The sequence below is a fragment of the Candoia aspera genome, chromosome 3 (genome assembly GCF_035149785.1).
Source record: "Candoia aspera isolate rCanAsp1 chromosome 3, rCanAsp1.hap2, whole genome shotgun sequence".
Classification (NCBI taxonomy): Eukaryota; Metazoa; Chordata; class Lepidosauria; order Squamata; family Boidae; genus Candoia; species Candoia aspera.
Window position 1 is genome coordinate 58,736,073 of NC_086155.1, and position 20,062 is coordinate 58,756,134.

A 20,062-nucleotide genomic window follows, 5' to 3' on the forward strand; every position below is an offset into this window, starting at 1 on the left:
AGTTTTACAGCATGAGTGAGTTTCCTTCAATCCTTGGCGAACGAAGTTTTAAATACAAGTTTAAGGACTTTTTTTTTTTTTGGAATAAACAGCGAAAGGGTGAATAAAACTTTGATTTTCTAAAGTTTTAAATGGATTAAGGGTCCAGATGGATTTGAACTAAGATTTTGGAATTAATTATAAGAATCCTTCCTGTGGGAAAATGCTTTTGTTTTGAATTCTCTTAAAAAATACATGATAGGATGAGACTTTGAAGGTTGGACACTAGAGGGAACCAGAAGGAACTAAAGATTACAATTAAAGGAGAAGAACACTTAAATTTTAACTACTAATACAGAATGAAGCAGAGAAGGTGATGTTATTGAAATTGTTTATACTTGTTGTGACGAATAGGGAAGTCATTACTTTATATACTGTATTTTTCTTTTCTATATTTTTTCTTTCTTTTCTATTTTTCTTTCTATTTTTTCATTTCTGCACTTTCTATTTTTCCTTTCTATTTTCTTTGTTTTGTTTGTATTAGTTTTTATCTTTTTAGTTGTAACTTTTAATAAAATTACTATTGAAAAAAGAGATCACTTTGGCAGCATTTTCACATACATCAAATACATCAGCAGTACTTCGAAATAGAAATTTTATTTCATAAAGACTGTATCTTTTTTGCTTAAGACTGGTTGCCTGTAATGGGTTAGAAAGTATACCAACTACTTTGGGGCAAGCTCACCATCTTTGTGAGAGAAATATTAATGATTCATTTAGCAATGTAATGAGAAAAATACTTTCATTTCCTCTAGTCTCTATGAATAAAAGCTTGTGATAAATTACTAACTTAATTTTGTGCCAATTTTAAATTTGTGTCAATTTGTGCAATTTTAAATCTACCTCTGCAGTATTTCAATACCAATAAAAACTACCTTAGAACATAAAGTTTGGCAAGTTCGTCATATTTTCACTGGTCAGGAAAAAAATGTACATAGCAGGGCAGTGTGAATGCAGATGACCACAACATTTGATCAAGTAATGATAACAATGTACTGAAATTCAGAATGCTAAAGATTTAAATAAATCAGTATAATTCTTATTGAAATTCATCAAACAGCTCCCCTTCCACCTTCAAGTACATGTGTTATATTTGTCAACATTTCTTGATCCATGACTTTATCTTCACAGATAGTTTGACAGCTCTTTAAATCTGCTAGCTTCTGGAGCCTGATGAGCTATTTAGACCACTTCTGTAAACTCATTTGAAAATGTCAATCTTGATCAAGTTGTATTTATTATTTGAACATTCCACAGCCGTATTATGCAGACATCAGCAACACTGCATGGATTAAATTTCAGCCTGTTGGTCAAATATTTTATTGCACCACCAATAGCATTAAAATGACATCTGAGGCTCAGGTTTACTTATTTATGTTAAAGGTTTTGTAATAAGAGCAAAATTACATTGATGGCTGTTTTTTAAGTTGTATATCAGTTTCCTTCATCAAGGTAAAGAGCGAAACATTTAAGGATGCAGTTGTACCTTTTTTTAATTACTAAAAATAATTTTAGAGGACTGTGTAGGGTGCCCTAATTTATTTAATGACTTGGAGAGCTTAAACCATTTCTCTCTGCTCTGTCCTGACATAGATCATACCCCAGTGCTTGTAGTGGTCAAACATAGATTCATCATTTCAGTATGGTTTCATTGCTTTGGGTTCTGGATTGGAAATGTAATGATGGGTAGAGTGTTAAAGTCCCTCTCCTGATCATGAGAAAGTGGTACTCAGTTCTAGTCTGACCTTCTATACCAAGCTTTGAGAAAAGGGAGAAAAAGTATTGCTACTAATTATGTCTTTAAATAAATATATTATTAAGATTATCAGAAGTTTTAGCAAACTGAGCTGTCTTATGTAAACATATGGTTTAATAATATTAATGATTAATAATAATTTAATGATAATATATAATGTATAATACTATATAATATAATGTGAAATGCCTGAAAAATATTTAGAAATTAACAACTTTTAGCTAAATAACCTGCAGACTGAGAGACATCATGACAGCAAAATTAATTTGTTGCCTTCTCATCTTGCTTGTGGGCTTCTCTGTATATCAGGGTGATGGATTAGGCAGGCCGTCTCCCAAATTTTCATTGAGAAAGGGATGGAAGGTAGCACCAAGAGTGAAGAAAAGACATCACAATTTCTCAGTTTTGCCACAGTGCTGAGAAATTCACACTGGCCAATCCTTTTGTAATTACAGAAAACACGACAGGCCTGAATTTGAAAATAAATATTTAAAATATATTGTTGTTGTCAGATCATAAGCTGTTTGCATCTGAAGGGGGAAATCAATTTTTGACTCTTCTAAACTTCTGCTGGCAAAGAAAATAACACATCTCACTTGGGAAAGGAGTATTGGTACATCCAAATGTTCTAAACTTGGCTATATGGGAAATGGAGGAACATTCATTTATTTGAAGCTGTGATATTCTGCAAATGTGGTTGAGTGTGTGGGTGCTGGAAGATAGATTTAATTATGTGAATGAGGCATGAAGGGAAAATAGCAAAACAAGGTGTGCATAGCTGAAGAGAGTGATTGATATCACATCTGTTGCTCTCAGCAGAATTTTAATGGCAGAAAGTATAAATTGTACAATGCATTTCAGAACACTTAATACTGAGCAACTGGTTATCTTATTCTGTTATTATAGTAGTCATTCTAATTATCAGTAAATAAATAACTGACCCTTTTCTTACAAGGAAATTATCTCTTGTGTATGTATAAACAGAAGAAGACCAGGCTACATAACTGTTGTTATAATAGTTATATTAAGCGTATCCATGTAGTAATGTTTATCAAGTACATACATAGATAATTGTGATATTATCTATCTATCTACATATCTGTCTGTCTATCTATGGCACAAGCTCAAGGCATGCTGTTTTGGAGAGAAGTTAGAGATATACACACACACATATACACCCCCGAGGGACCATCTCATCCCCATTACATCGACCCACTCACCCAGTCATGCAGAGAGGGCATGTTACGGACCCTGTCCATGAGAGAATGTCAATTGGTGGGGTCCAGGAAGCGGGCCTTCTCTGCTTTGGAACACTCTTCCCCCAGAGGTGAGGCAAGCCCTCTCTCTCCTGGCCTTCCAGAAGAAGTTAAAGACCTGGCTCTGCCATCTCACTTGGAGCAGAAAGGGGGGGTAGTCAATCCTGGGGGTGGCTAGCATCTTAAAGTGGTCCCCATGTATTGATGAATCTGATTGCCATCTTGGATGCTATTTTATACTTTACGTTATTTATTTATCAAATTTCTCTGCCGCCCATCTCGTACACAACATGTAATATATCTTGTTTTTATTGTACTTTAATCTGTTTTAGCTTTATTGTAAACTGCCCAGAGTCCCTTTTTTGTGGGGGGTTGGGTGGTGACGAAATTTGATAAATAAAATAAATATGCACTGTAGTGGTTGATGGACCTGTGATATAAATTTCTCTAAAAGGTGGGTTTTACCAATTATTAGCAATAGCATGTATATAATTATATTGATTTGAATCAACACTTAGGACTGCTATTTGACAGCCAAAAAGAATGAGTCATTGATAAAGGAGGAAATAGATTCTTCTTTAAAAGGAATCTCTGAACTTGTCCTAATAAATCATTAACATTTGAGCCCTTTTTTACCAGTTCATTCCTAGATTCATATTAGGAATTGTAACAGTGTCAGAACACTGTTTTTCCATCTCCTGGAAATCTTATAAAATAGTTTAATAATTTAGGTTTGGATATTGCATTAATATAAAAAAATGCAGAGCAAGGAAGAAGGCATGACATTGTTCCCTGATCAACATTCAAAAAGAGATATCAGAAATTATCTCCAAACAGTGAAGAGCAGCTGCTCATAGCTTTGTTGGAAATCTGGCTCAGAGCAGTGCCCGAGTACTACTTTTACAGTGTGAGTTTTCATGTTGGTATGCAAGACTTCTGCCAAATGTTTTTTGTTCGTGTGCCATTTCTCCCTCTTGGTTTCTGTTTTCCTTGTGGCTTGCTGAAGTGAACAAACATTTGTCAGTGATTTTCTGAGCTGCAGCTGTGATTGGTGGTAGAAGTATATTGTAGGATGGCTGTGCGATAAAAAGTTCCAGTCCTTATTTCAGGCTTCACAGTCCTAGCGCTTCATACTGGCTGCCTATGATTTAGCTGTTTCTGTAGGTTATAAGTAAATATCAGAAAGCTGCTTTTTGGGGGAAAAAAGTGTTTTGACACATCTGATAGTTCTGGACAGAAGTTCAGTGCATAGAACCTGTGGCTGATATTGGGCCTCTGCTAAAAGCTAAGTATTGGATTTAACTTGCTCTAAGATCTCTGGTTGTTGAACAAAATCTAGTGTTTCACACAGTGAAGTGATGAAACGAAGAAGAGAGCGATTTGGGGCTCCATCTCTACGTGTCCAGTAAGACTTCTTTTGGAAAATAGATTTCCATAGCTCAACTAATCTTATTGGAAATGAACATATCTAATATTAATTTGTTCCTGAATGAGTGTTTTAAACACTTTCCCATGCTGTTTAGTAGAAAAGATTTACAGCAGTTTATATACCATCAGTAAAACAAGATAATTTTCCCTGAACAGAATGTTTAGCCTTTTGAAATAAATATTCATAATTTTTGTTAATCTTTGTAATTAATGAGGGGTAGTATAGAAGTAATGTAAAATAATCGGTGTTTAACCTAATACTTTGTATAACGAGGCAGTGTACTTGGGTTTTTGCATTCATTGGTGTAAACTGAATAAACATAATGACTCTTAGGTTTTATATGTTTTTTACAGTCATAAGGCTAATGATTCAAATTAAGTATTTAGTATAGTAATAGATCTAGACTAAATAAACTTTATCTGCATTTTTCCCATTAATATGCCAGTTCAGATACTTCAAATAAACTGTTTATCTATCTATCTATCTATCTATCTATCTATCTATCTATCTATCTATCTATCTATCTATCTATCTCCTTTTAGAAATAAGTAAAAATCAACAATTTTGTCCACAGTTGGACAAACATTAGGAAAGTTCCAGTAGCAAATGTGGTATTTTCCATCTGCAAGACAATAGCCTGTGGTTTATTCATTATTTCTTTGCTTATCAAAAGGAAATGCCACCCATTCCTTTGACAGTTCTGGCAATTTACAAGGTACAATAAAAGTGTAACTCAAATCCTATCATCATTATCATCATGATCAGCAACATTTTTTTTTAAAGAAATGAGCCCCACACTAAATTTTAGAAAAGATGGGGCTTGCTTCATTTCTAGTGGCAATTTATTGCATGCTGTGGACCCAACTATGGAGAAAAGTGAATTGGTCATGGGACCAACAAAAGGCACTCCATTGAAGACCTAAATGTAGAGAATGGACTGTATGGGGGTAGGCACTTTAAAATGTCATTGAATGCAAGTAGCTTTATCATTAAGTGTGAGGACAATACAGATGAATACTTATCTTTCAGTAGTTTGTAAATTCCAATTCAGTATTGAAACCAATTTTAATAGCTCATGGTTTTATGTAATCTAAAGTTTAAGCATGAACACATGTGGACTAACTGAGGAGCATTGAGCATTATGTATAGCTTCAGTACTTCTTGGGTACAGTCTCTAATCAAGTCCTCAAACCTTAAAGAATCTTAAAGATGGAGATACATCTTATTAGGGGTGGTTACATTAGTTTCAGCAACATGATTTTGTTTTTTGAAAAGACAACAGATTTAAGATGATTTAGAAATTGACTGTTTCTGTTGTGGTACTTTATCAGAATCTCCTCTCCTTTCCTCTCCCACTGCCGAGGAAGCGATGTCCATCAACATGTGTTCTCCCCTACATCTGCTCCAGGTCTGCAACATCTTAAAATTCCACTTAGTGCTGATTGTGCCCTTGCAACCTCTCCTCTAGTATTTTACCTCAGTCCACAACCTCAGAGCAACCCTGGTAGTCCTTGCTACAGCAGTCCACTTCAGTGGAGGTAAGGAGGAATTTAAAGTGGGAATGTTTGTGGTTTGTGCAACCTTTACCATGGAATATTTAAAGTGGATCTTACATATTTTAGAGGCATCTTTTTAGCGTTCAAGATACTACTATATATATCCATGGCTAATGATAAGGTAATGTCCAATTCATTTATCGAGTTGTCCCTCTTATTTTTCTAAATAATTAAGGTACCATGGGCCATACATGTGTACTAAAAGATTTTGTTGATTCACATGGTTTCACATGTTACTTTAAAGGTACAAAATTAATTGTCAAGCTGCATTTCACTTCCCTGTCGTGACTATTAGGTGAAGTTATGGACCAACCATTTATTTTCCAATATTGATTCTCCAAAGAATCAAAGCTACTTATTAAGGGTAATCTCTATTATGAGGCAAAATAAAGCTGATGTTGATGTTGCAGTTGCTTTAAGGCAACAATGGCAGCAGACATCTCCTTCCTTGTGTTTCTCTTCCTTGGAGCTAGTGCTACAACAATGATGACACTTGCTTATTTCTGACCTGAAATGGCTAGGTTTCTCATAGTCACCTTCTTCCAGCATACCACAGCTAGTTAGTTTAATTTGGACTACAGATAGCAGTTGTCAACTCCAACAGAGTTCTTCTCATGCCCTTAGGAAAGTGTTTCAGTACAGATCTGAATAACAAAAGACTAAAGTAGGTATACTGCTTCGCTTCTTCTCCTTCTTCCCAAATAGAGACTGTTATCTTTTCTGGCAATTAAAACTTAACTGTTTTCTTTCTTTAACTGACTCTCATTCTAAAATAAATAACACTTGAATTCTTTCCTTTTTACATATTAGCAAAAGCTGTTTAAGTGAATTTAAATCAGTACTTTATCCATTCAAGTTTGCCTATGGTATTTTAAAGGTTTTAATACTTTGTAATAAAATTAAGATTTTTTGTGTGTGTGTTCATGCTTAATTAAAGAGTTATAAATATGAGACCATGTTTTCTACTGCATCTAGTTGGATGACTGTTGCGCCTGCTCTTTTGAAAAAGCAGAAAGAATAGTTATTATTTATTAAATTGGTTTATAAGGCTTCCCATCACACAAATATGTGGACCACCTAAACTTCCTGACCCCCAGGGTCTGGAGTACAGAAATGCCTTACGAAAGGCCAACAGTATTGGAGCCAATCTGATCTTTTTGGGTGTGGGGATGGTATTCTAAACGGCATTTATTTGGTTACATGTAACTTGAAGTTGGTGTAGATAGCATAAGTGGATTACTGTAAAGCTCCTTAATTTAGATCTGTTGTTATTGTTAATATCAGGGAATATGTCAGCAAGCAACCATAATAAATGACACAGTTGATATTTGTTTTACTTCATCTGTCAGTATACACTAAAAGCAATATATTTTTATTTAACAAACAGTCAGGACCAGAAATATTGGAACAAGGATAACTGATTTGGCACTTGGCCTCTGTACACCACCACATTGAAGTTGAAAGGAAGCACACCCAGATGGGAGCGAATCAGCTGTCATTCAAGGGGCTTGACAAAAGCGGGGCACTAACCATTCAGGAAGTACAGCTAGTGGCATACACCCCCCCCCCATTGTTGGTGGCTCATAAGTAATGGAACGAACAGCTGACAAGCAGCTGCATGGCCAGGTGCAGCCTGTTTCCTTGGTACCCCATGACCAATCAAGCAGATAAAAGGCCTGGAGGTGGTTCTGAGTGTTACATTTGCATTTGGTAGCTCTTCACTGGAACTCTCAACATAGGGTCTGAAGAGATGTCCATGTGAGTGAAGGAGGCCATCATTAGGCTGAGAAAGTAAAATAGACCCATCAGAGAGAGAGCAAAAACATTGGGAGTGGCCAATACAACAGTTTGGAACATCCTGAAAAAGAAGGAATTAAGTGGCAAGCTCAGCAACAGCAAAAGGCCTGGAAGACCACGGAAGACAACTAAAGTGGATGACCGCAGAATTCTGCTCATGGTGAAGAGGAACCCTTTCACAACATCTAGCCAGGTCAAGAACACTCTTGAGGAGGTAGGCATGTCATTGTCAACATCTACAGTCAAGAGATGGCTTTATGAATGTAAATACAGAGGCTTCACAACAAGGTACAAACTACTGGTAACGCTCAAGAACAGAAAGGCCAGATTAGACTTTGCCAGCAAACACCTAAAAAGGCCTGCCCAGTTCTGGAGTAAGGTTCTTTGGACTGATGAAACCAAGATTAACTTGCACTAGAATGTTGGGAAGAGGAAAGTATAGAGAAGGAAAGGAACAGCTCATGATCCAAAGCATACCACATCATCTGTCAAACATGGTGGAGGCAGTGTTATGGCATGGGCATGTATGGCAGCCAATGGAACCAGGTCACTGGTGTTTCTTGATGACCTGACTGCCGATAAAAGCAGCAGGATGAATTCTGAAGTGTACAGGGCTATACTTTCTGCTCAGGTTCAGCCAAATGCTGCCAAACTGATAGGACGCTGCTTCATATTGCAGATGGATAATGACCCAAAACATACAGCAAAAGCTACCCAAGAGTTTCTCAAGGCAAAGAAGTGGGATGTTCTTTAATGGCCAGGTCAGTCACCTGATCTCAACCCAATAGAGCATGCTTTTCACTTACTGAAGATGAGACTGAAGGCAGAAAGACCCACAAACAAGCAGCAGCTGAGGGCAGCTGCAGTAAAGGCCCGGCAAAGCATATTGAGGGAGGAAACTCAGCATTTGGTCATGTCCGTGGGTTCCAGACTTCAGGCAGTCATTGACTGCAAAGGATTTTCATCCAGGTATTAAAGGCGATCCTTATGTTTGTAAAGAGGTTGGTTTGTTCCATTACTTATGAGCCACCAACGATGGGTGTGTGTGTATGCCACTGGCTGTACTTCCTGAATGGTTAGTGTCCCACTTTTGTCCAACCCCTTGAATTACAGCTGAAAATCCTGACTTCACTCCCATCTGGGTATGTTTCCTTTCAACTTCAGTGTGGTGGTGTACAGAGGTCAAATGCCAAAACGGTTACCCGTGTTCCATTTCTTGTCCTGATTGTAGTGTTCTCATATGAATTGTCCACTTAGTAGTTAACTATTAAGAACACCAAAGGAAGAGCAGAATGTAAGAGCTTGTAAAACTGATCCGTCTTAGTTTTCTTTATAAAAGTTCATAATTCATGTTAAATAAAGAAGAGGCTGTTGATTCCTTGGCACATTCTTAAGAGAAAAATAATTCACATTTTGAAGAAAGCATGCTGTTAAAATGTGGGAAAAATAATTACAGGTAGTCCTCACTTAACAGCCACAATTGGGACTGGAATTTTGGTTGCTAAGTGAAGTGGTCATTAAGCAAATCTGACCCAAATCTGACCCAATTTTATGATCTTTTTTGTGGCCATTAAACAAATCACCATGGTCATTAAGCGAACCATGTGGTTGTTAAGTGAAACACATGGTTCCCCATTGATTTAGCTTGCCAGAAGCCAGCTGGGAAGGTCGAAACTGGTGATCACATGATGCTGCAATGGTCATAAACGTGAACCAGTTGCCAAGCGCCCAAATTATGATCATGTGGTTGTGGAGGCATGCGTGTGCATGCGTACCATAACAGTCATAAGTGTGAGGATGGGTTGTAAGTTGGTTTTTCAGCACCATCGTAAGTCTGAACTATCACTAAATGAATGGTTGTTAAGCAATTTGGGGAAAAAAAGTTAGGTGCAATTCAAAAGGATTTGTCCTAACAGTCAGGAATCACGCTGAGATGAGGAGTAGGTCTCTAGTGTTTATTACTGCTACATAAGACAGAATCCTAACAAACTGAAGAAGCGTGGGAAAACCCAGACAGATAAACCCCAAAAGTTAAGGCGGGTCTGATCTGTGTCTCTTTGAATGGCTGCTTAATTCCTCAGTACTACGCATGTGTTTTCCCCCCTGGATAGAGACCCCCTTCTGCTCGCCATCAGTACTCATGACAGGATTGCTGAGAATTGGATAACATGAAGAAGGTGAACTCTGTATGATGAGATGTGGAAAGCAAGGGAGAGCAAAGTAGTATCAACAATCACCTTTTTTAGGCTGAGACATTTCACTTGAAGAGTTTTCTTTTATCATGGAGTTACCTGAATAGTCTTTATTGCAGTCTCCTCTAGTTTATTGGGCTTGAAGTCCATAAAATTATGGCTGAAATATTTTAGAATGAAATGAAATTTGATTTGAATGCATATGTTGATGTAGCTAGACGTCCTAGAGGCTTAAGGCCAGGGCCTGGACCTAGAGGCTTAAGGCCAGGGCCCTGCAGTCAAAGGTTGGGGGCAAGTGATTCGCCCCCCGCCAAAGTATCAGGTAATGGGGCAGGTAAGGCATTCACACAGAGAATGACATAGTGGGGCTGACATTCACCTTCCTTCCCACCTGTCCTGTTCAGACTATGAGGCAGCCAGACAGGATTATTATCAAAACTACTCTTTATTAAGACAACTATTTACAACAATAGGTCCATGTGATAAATGAGGTAAGACTGTTTCCAATCAAGACCACCCAGGCAACAACAGAAGAACAAGCAAGGTTGCAGGATCACACTGTGGCAGAACCGCAGGGCAGGATTCACTGACCTAAGCTGTGGGACTGGATGATTCTAGGAAGCGTGGCAAGACTGGAACTGAAGGTGAGAGTCTGTGATCTGGAACACTGACCGAACTGGGCTGGCACGTGGAGGCTAGGTGAGACCGAACTGGAACCTCTGGACAAGGCTTAGTTCTGGAGGCTAGGCTGGGCTGGACTAGAGACTCAAGGCGAGGCTGGGAACCTGAAACCAGAATTGTCTGGGCTAGAGATTCCAAACAAGACGGAGAACTAGGAGCAGGACTGGACTGGACTGGAAATTCTGGACTAGGCTGAGAGCTTGGAGCATGACTGAACTGGACTGGAGATCTTGGGCAAGGCTGAGAACCTGGAGCACAACAAGACTGGACTGGAGTTCCTGGACAAGGCTGGATGCTTGGTGCATGACTAGACTGGACTGTAGATCCTGGGCAAGGCTGGAAGCTTGGAGCACGACTAGGCTGGACTAGAGATCCTGCATTAGGCTGAGAGCTAGGAACAAGGCTGGGAACGCTCTTGGAATGTGCTGAATGGCGGCAAGGTCTGGAACTGGATGTGAAGCTTTGATTGCAAGAGTTGGCAGGAAGAAGATCCTCTATGGCAGCTTGCACAGTGGGTAGGTCCTCAAAGATAGGAAACGCAGGCTCTGATTCTCTTCTGGCTACAGATGAGGTTTCCGACACAGGTAGGGACTCTTCTGCTGGGGCTGCGAGCTTGAAGGATTGGTTGTCTCCAGCAGTTTGCTCTTCACGCGTCTGCCTTTTATGCCGACCCTTCGTGTGCCCGTTCCCATCTGTAGCCAACCAGGCTGCCTTCTCTGCGTGCTTTTCTGCACGTCTTTCCTGTGCGCTGATTGGAGAATTCAAATCCTCCTCTGAAGACTGGCCAATCAGCTGCTGTAACTTCTCCCGCGCTGCTGAGTCACTTCTGGGTTTTACTTTCCCGGTTTCTGCCTGGTAAGTTTCTGTTTTCCCTTCTGACTCAGAATGAGTTTCATTTTCTGAGTCAGAAGCCGGCTGAAACCTCACACCACCCACCTACCAACTGACACTTATCAAAGAGTGGTGCATATGGATTTTTCCTTAATTATGGATGTTAATTTTATTATTTTTACTTTAAAATGTATTGTTCTTTTCTGCGTCACAATAATGCTTACTCCTAAATAAGACATATGACTTACCTTTTAAAATATATAACTATACACATATAATACAGAATAAAATGATGGAATGAATGTTCATTTATAAATTTAAAAAAAATCTTGTAATTTTGGAAAACGTCTGAAGTACAACAGAAAACATTTGATTGGATGTTACTGGTGACAAGTGTATAAATAGTTTTAAATGAAGGATATAGCATTAATATTTTTATATTTTGTATTTTATATTTATAGTTTATATTTATATTTATATTTTATGTATTAATTGTGGTTTTATTGTATTTTAATTTTTTAGCTTTATTGTAAACCACCCAGAGTTCCTCTTTCAGGGGGAGATGGGTGATGGCAAAATTTGATAAATAAATAAATAAATAAATAAATATGCTCAAAGGAAGAATAAAGATACACATAAGAAGCTTAATTTTAAGATATGAAGTCAAATCATATTCATGATGAAAATTGTATTTTACTTTTACTAGTGTAATTTTACTTTTTTACATTTTCAGAGGTTCATCTGCCATTACAAACTTGATAATGCAATTGTGTCTCAGAATACAGCTTTGTAAAATTTTGGAACTCACTAGTTTCAGCTGTGTAGTTCTTGATTCTGCGTTATTGATACCTTATTTGGTATTACTTACGTACTTAGATACCAAACAGTTTCTCTTTCTGCTGATTTGGAATTTAGATTCATGCTGTCAAGTTAGTTTGTGACACTATTGCAGTTGGACACGCATAGATAAATTAGGTTGTGGCTTCCTTAGCTTGGGAGATAATTACATTTTAATATTCATTAATAACATCACATTTGTTGACCTTCTAACACATTTTTCCATAAATGTTTGGGTCAATTTTGTCTTGTTTTGGCATATTCAGCCTTTCCAGATGTTAGCATGCCTGTTTCAGGCATTCTGGCATGTTGCGAATAGAAGAATCTGCCATCTGTAGAATTTTTGAGCTTAATTCTTGTAAATGAGATAGCAGAACTTTGTGAAAGTTAATCCCAGCCCTCAGATTTGAGTCTGTCAGATGATATGGGTTCTACCATGTGAAATGCCCAAGCAGTTTGAGACTGACTAATCCTGTATATATGGTTTATCAAATATTTTATATAAATATTTAACGGAGACTTCAAACGTAAATGGGTCAAGTGATTTTTGAAGTATCTTATTTCAGACACATAGATGCAATTATATTTAACAAGGGTATTTGCAGGAGCAAAGTCAAATTAGTGGGCATGACTGGACAATGAAGCCCCTTCCCTTTTAATGTGTGTGTGTTGTATGTGATACATGTTAAAAGGGGGTGGGTTTTGGTTGCCTGGTCACACCTGCTATTTTGATTATGTTTGTCTGCTTCGGCAGATTCCTGTGTAAGAATTAGTTCAACTGAAATGGAGGTGGAAATCAGAACAATTATTTCAAGAAGTTCAGTGAAGAAAAAGCAGTAGAATAATAGAAGCAAGAACTGGTTTACTTTTTTAGAAAAGGAGTGACAATCAAAATTAAAATTAGAAGAGAAACTTCATGTATGAGTGGCCAATAATTTGGAATTTGCTGCTGCCTTTTCCTGAGTGAGAAAGCTACAATTCCTTTAATCAATTACAATATTTTGGGTAAGTCTGTAGGTCACAAACTATTGTATGTTGGATATTAAGAATTTTAATTTATCCCATAGATAATTTCTGATTTGCTGGCTAGGCCCATGTCATCATAGATGGCGCTTTACTATGATTGAGCAAAGCAATGTTCCCAAAGAGGTTGGCTTTTACTTATCTCCCATATTTTTTTTATAACTAGGGATAATTATTCAGAAAAGGAGGAATAACAAAGAAGGCCTGCCTATGAATATCCAAGCAGGAGGCCCAGATGATCTCACTCTAGCCCGCTTCTGTGCACTGAAACTTGTATTGAAATTCAAGAGTTCAAGGAGTAATACATAGTTTAGCTAAGGTGACTGTATTTACTTTATCTGGAATTCTCTGGATGTGGTTGCTGCCTTCCCTTGTTTTCCTATATTTCTTTTTTCCAAATAAACTTTTTTTATGCTAGGGAAGGGAATTTTTCACTAAAACTTCCTTCTGTGTAAGATACTGAAATTTACTGCTAATAAATAAATAAATAAATAAATAAATTTTTGGCTTGTAAATTAAGGGCATAACTGATATGAATGAAGTATAATACTCTATAGATATATTACAAAATCCAAAATACTGTTTATATTCAGTAAGAGGCAATAAATCATGAGTTTGCCTATATTATTAACTATAATATTATATTTAGTATATTTTAACATGTTTTCAGATTTCCATGTTTTATAATATATTCATTAATAGCTGTTTTTAAGTTGCCCAGCACCGTAACCAATTTAAATCTGAGCTCTTATAAGCTCTTATATTTTTGTTTTGTTTTTCTTTCATTGTTGCTTTTCAGTATTTTGCATACATTCTGGCGGTTAGCAAGCCCATCTAAGTATTTGTAGGTTCAGTATTGTGAAAACTGAAAAGGAGAATTACAGTAACTAGAGCATGTTATTTAACATATTCATACCTATTTGTCAATATCTTGATGTGTACCTGCAGTGACTCAGAAAAGGAAATAAATACGTTAAGCATGTGAAAGTACTTCCAGTACTGCTCAAATTATAAAGAAAATGCATAGAGGGGCCTTTGATAAAATTAAGAAGCCTTCCCCTGACAATCTCCTTTGAATTTTAAAATGCTAGTAAAATGAGATTTCATTAGAGAATGTGCAATTTATACATAAGATCTAGGTCAGACTGAGCTTTGCTAAGAGAGGTTACTTAAATATAGCAGTGATTGCTCAGTTCTGGCCATCCATTTCAATTGATTCTGAACTATCTTAATTTCCAGGAATGGAGGAATACTGGAAACTCAGATCTTATATAATAACTGTAACATGCATTGCCTTTCTTAGCCTGGTTAGGGGAGTGATGCATATGATAGTGTATCTCCCTATTCCTATATTGGATCATAGGATTATATCCAAGTAATTTTGTGTTGTAATCTTGTATTTCAGAACAGTGTGAACAGATATTGGCATTGTGATAAAACAGCTCAGAGAAAACATTGCAGATATCTTAACCATTCTAGCAATGTTCACACATCATATTTAATAAAATGGATCTTAACATTCTAAAATAAATTATATGTTTTATTAAATGATTTTATCTACCATCAGATTATTTGTTGGGCCATTTTCTTTGCACAGCCAGCTGCCCTGCTTTTATCTCTCTTGTTCTATAGAGATAAACAAAAGGAAATTTATTTTTCTTTTGAATAATAGGCTTCTTGAAGCAGTTGTTCGTTTCTGTCTCATGTAGGATATAGATTTGATGGCTGTTTTTAGACCTGCAACTGATTTTATTAAAAGTAAGATAGTAGTTTGGGAAAGTAATCAGTAGTGACAGAATGCACCAAGCATGATTTTCCTGTTTAAAACATTTTTAATCATGTGTTTTATTAGGTATATTTTTTCATTTAACAAAATATTATACGCCTATATTTCATAAAATGTCTTTTAAAAGTATATAATTTCTGTAAGTGGATATTTTCCCTCTTAGAATATTTATACAAATGACAAGATTTCCTTTAGTTATGTTAAAAATGAATGTTAATTAATGGTTGTGGAGTGGGTAGCCTCGTAAAAATGAAGGAATCCTCTGGCGTGTGCAGCTGAGGCTGTACTAGTGGCCGCGGAAAGTGGGATGTAGGCGTAGTCTTTTAAGGCTTGATTGAGGCAGGGGGCTGCCCACTGCCTTGGCTGGCCATGCTTGGCTTTTCTGCCACCCCCATACGTGCTGCCTGGCTGCTTAGATATCCCAGCACTGGCAGCACGTAGGGCAGTGCCTGAATATCTTTGTGAACGGATGTCCCTGCAAGCCTGTTTCCCAGGAGCGTTTCCAACATGAACTGCAGAGTGCATGCATCCCGCATCCCTCTGCTCCCTCCAGTTCTGCTGCCACCCCAAACAGCACCTCCCACACAGCCTCCACCTTCACCCAGGGAGCTGTTGCTGGCTCTCCTGCCTCACCTGGCAACGGAGAGCCTGTGCCACACTGTCCCACTGCCTTCTCCCCTGCCGGGCCTGGCCACAGGAAAAAACTTAGGAAGGGCTTGCCCTAATTACTCAGGCGGTAAATAGGGCAGGAGATGTGTACTTTCAGACTTGCAAGATTCTGTTAATGTAACCTTACAATAACGTAGAATTAGCTCATCTCGTCGTGTTTCCTGTCTGGTTTACCTGGGAGGGCTGACAGTTGAGGACTACCTGTATTCAGTATTTCATCTGTTTCCAGATCATTCTTGTAGCCTGTCATTTTTAAATTCACGTTCAAATCTATTTTGGTCTTATCCAGTAGAACTTGTCCTCTTCCATAACACTATCTATCATGGCAGACATTCTTAAAATTAACTTCTGAGTCCGTTGTTCCCATATATCCTTCAGTACGTTCAAAGTTAAGGTATTTTGCTTCATTCTATATTAACAAGTCAAATAGGTTTTCTTTTCCTTTAATTGTAATCTTTACTTTTAGCTCCTTCTAGTGTCCAACCTTCAAAGTTCCATCCTATCATGTTGGGTTTTTTTTCCAGAATTCAAAACCCAAGCTGTTTTCCCATAGGAAGGATTCATTCAGTTAATTTCAGAATCCTGTTTCCCACTTGCCGTTCTGAAGGTTATTAATATTTGAAAAGCAGTAAAAAAGTAATTCCAGAAGTGATTAAGAAATGAGGTTTGGCCAATCTTTGTGTCCATTTAGGCTACATTACAGTTGTAGGCATAGATGGAATCCCTTGACCGCCAGCCACTCCACTCACCAGCCAACTGCAAAAACCTCGGTTCCTGTGGTCTACTTGTGAGGAGCAGCTGTACAGAGTACATGGTGGGCAGTCCCACACTCCCTCCTTGCTCTGGAGAGATTTTGACTGTGATGCGTCCCTAGTCACTGATCTTTGCTGTAATGCCGTCCCTGCTCCTTCAGAGAAGTCTAGCTTGCCATGTCCTCACCGGAAGTCTCCAGTGATACTGCTTTCTCCAAATGTTCTGAGTCATACAGAAAATTTCATAAGCTGTGGGAGTGGACTTTTTAAGGTGATTATTTTGAGAAATGTGTAATGTTTCCACTTCTACAGAATGAGAGATGGGAATGTGCTTCTTGACATATGTATACATGAATTCTGAAAATAGATTGACACATAGAAAAAACTATTCTTTTTTATTTTTTGCAGTTAAAAAATTGTGTCACTTTGTATCAGTGTACTACCAGAGTAGGCCAGACGAGCCCTTGGAAAGAATATTTCCATAGTTAGACTACCAAAATCAAAAAGATCCTTTCTTGAATTGTGACTCTGGTAGCCTCTGTTAGAGATTTTAGGCTCAAGTAAAGAGAAGTGATCCTTCTGTATTCTTGTTTCAAGCTGTGAATGGCTTTAAAGGTCACCGCATCACATTTAACTGAACTTGGAAAGAAAACAGAGCCAGTGCAACTGGCAACGCACAGGTAACTTGATCATAATGCCAGTCCCATATGACCCAGAAGTAGGATATAAATGTTTTAACAAATGTGGAGACAAACATCTTTTGACTAATAATCTCATATCAGTATTATATGGTGACCTACTTTGAGAAGGATGATAAATTATGAATACTTGCTAAAGGGATACTACAATACATATTTTTCAAAGACCATTCATAAAAAAGAGCAAAATTTAAAAATGAATCCTTTTGAAATAAAGATTATGGATAATTTATAATTCCTACAAGGAAGTTTATATATGAAATAGGCCCTTACTTGAATCATGATTCTCCTAAAATTCATGGCACATTGATTCTTGCCACTACCAAGAAGCTTTGCCTTTTTTCAGGAGCATAAGCACTCACTATGTCAGTGTGAGGGTGACAGCTCTATTTTCCTTTCTGTGGCATCTTTAAAAACAAACCATTGCCATTTCCTCTTGTACGCCTCTGGAAAAATACTGGATTCATTCTGGTTCTCTTCACCAGCACAAGCAAAGTTAGTCTTTCCCCCTCCCTGCATTCCAATTGAGTAAAATGAATTTTAAATGAAATTCTAGTGTTTTCACTGAATTTTCTTAGAAAAGTTCATGTCATTCCATGAACATCTCTGTAGGTAGAGATGAAGGCAGGCAAGCATGGATGGAATCAATACAAAGCGAATACATTGAAAACAGGAGCCTTCCTGCCTGCAGCTCATAATGTTTATGGGGATTTGCTCTGGTTCTGCATTTGGTTTGGGGGGTTGGGGGCTGGTACCCTGCCCCCTTTATTTTATTTTTATCCCGCCTTTATTATTTTTTATAAATAACTCAAGGTGGCAAACATACCTAATACTCTTTCCTCCTCCTATTTACTGCTTGTGACTTGATTGTTTAGTATTTTTGTTGGTTATGAAACCTCCAAAGATCATGTCTGATTCCTTTTGGACATGCTATATAATTTCTCATTGGCAGAAACCAGCATGTTGAGGCAACCCAAAAGGTAATGATGCTGATACGATGAAGAATGTTTTCTTGATCTGCTTTTTTCACGTGGTTCAGAATGTTATAGCGACCAAACTGATGGATGAGAAATATAATTAAATACAAATATGTTTTTAATGCAGTATATTAAAAATATCCAAAGCTGCTTAAGATGTTTGTCTCAAGGTTATTGAAAATTTAGCTTCTCTTCTATAAGAGAGTATGATGAAGATGCACATTTATATAAATACTTAGCTTTTTAAAAAAAAAATCAAGATCGAAGCTCTTAAAAGCTGGAAAACCTTTTTTTCAAAATGATTTTTACAATATGCCATATTGCATTTTGAATGCTAAGCTTCAGGCCATTAAAAATATGTGCTAGCATTTTGTAATAATAGGGTCTTAAATATGTAGTTTCAGGGAGTGAGTTGGCGTGCTAATCAGGAGGTTCTCACAGTTTTAAAGTTTAAAAATACCACGTAAAGAGAAAGTTGAGGATTATACTGTTAGGTTACATTGTTCACAGTTCTTGAATAAGTTTGGAAATCTACCACTTACTTTGGTTTGATTGGGAAGCCAGAGTACATACATTGTGAATGATAATGTTGCATTAATATTACTGTGGGAACTAACCTAAGTTTTGCTGTAATAATAATTTCTCAATATGTTTACAAATATACTTTAAAATTTAGTTTCTTTTCTCTTTAAATAAGTCATTCCTCATGTTTGATAATAGTTATATTAACGTTATTTGCCTCAATGTAAACTAGTTGGCTTGTTGGTGTGTTTCCTGTTCCTTCACGAAGTGCTGCAACACTAAAAAAAATTGAACAAAAGGAATACCAAATTCTCCGCTACTGTAAAGAGCACAGTCCCATTCAAGTACTTCTCTGTTAAGTTTTTAATGTTACCAAGCCAGCATAGTGGGTAGGCAAATAGGCCTCTTGGTGTCCTCTTCAGTGGCACATTTAATTGGGGGAAATATTGGCATATGTTCTTGTAACTGACAGGATTATTTCTGGTTCTTTTCTTTCTATTCTAACTACTAATATTATTTACTGCTGTCAAAACCATTTTGATCTGTCCTATTATTTTAAGCTAAGTTTCTTTAAAAAAAAAAAAAGCCGGAGAAGCTCTCTTTGCCAAAATAGTCAGTATTTGGGGAGAAGGCTTTATTTCCCCTCCTTTTTAGGAAAAAAGTAAATACAACTCAGTGATGTTGGTTGTACAACTCATAAATACAATCTGCAGCCTGTGTGTTAAGCATAGGATTATTCTTCTTGACCCTTGCTCCTGGACAGTAGAAGGTAGAAAGAAACAAGGAATATATATCTAAAGTTAGATCTTTTTTTAATAGAGGTGATAATACTTGATTATATGTTAAAGGCAGTGATAGGTCTAACAGAATTTATATATGAATTGATAACTATTGGATGTGGATACACAGAGTTTCCACATTCAAATGGCAGTTCGTGTATATATTAGTATGTCTTGAATACAGATATTTTAAAAAGTGAATGGATCTGTAGCTGCATATTATTACAAGATATCACTCATCCTTAAATGCGCTTGCTTGGAGAAAAAAATCTTTTACAACCCAAATTACAGTTTTCTTCTGACTGGGAGGAAGATCCACAATAAAATCCATAGAAATCTCGTCCCAGGGACGGGACGGGCTGGCCACTGGCTGTAGAAGCCCCTGTGGTTTCCCCCCCTTTTGTTTTGACTTGGCACAAACAGGACAGGAAGCAACATAGTCTTTTACATCACGTCGTAAGGTTGGCCACCAAAATTGACGA

At 37.2% G+C, this 20,062-nt stretch overlaps 1 protein-coding gene across 7 annotated transcripts in view; it reads left to right on the forward strand.

The window, feature by feature from the left end:
* The window catches only part of MAST2 (microtubule associated serine/threonine kinase 2), a 161,569-nt gene that overhangs the window by 63,540 nt on the left and 77,967 nt on the right, over positions 1 to 20,062 (forward strand). For 4 of the 7 annotated variants that reach the window (XM_063297860.1, XM_063297862.1, XM_063297861.1 and 1 more), the window contains exon 5: positions 5,812 to 6,018. The exons of the other annotated variants lie outside the window; for them this stretch is intronic. In XM_063297860.1, coding sequence (XP_063153930.1) covers positions 5,812 to 6,018 — 207 coding nt within the window. The remainder of the gene's footprint in view (positions 1 to 5,811; positions 6,019 to 20,062) is intronic. 7 annotated transcript variants of the gene reach the window in all.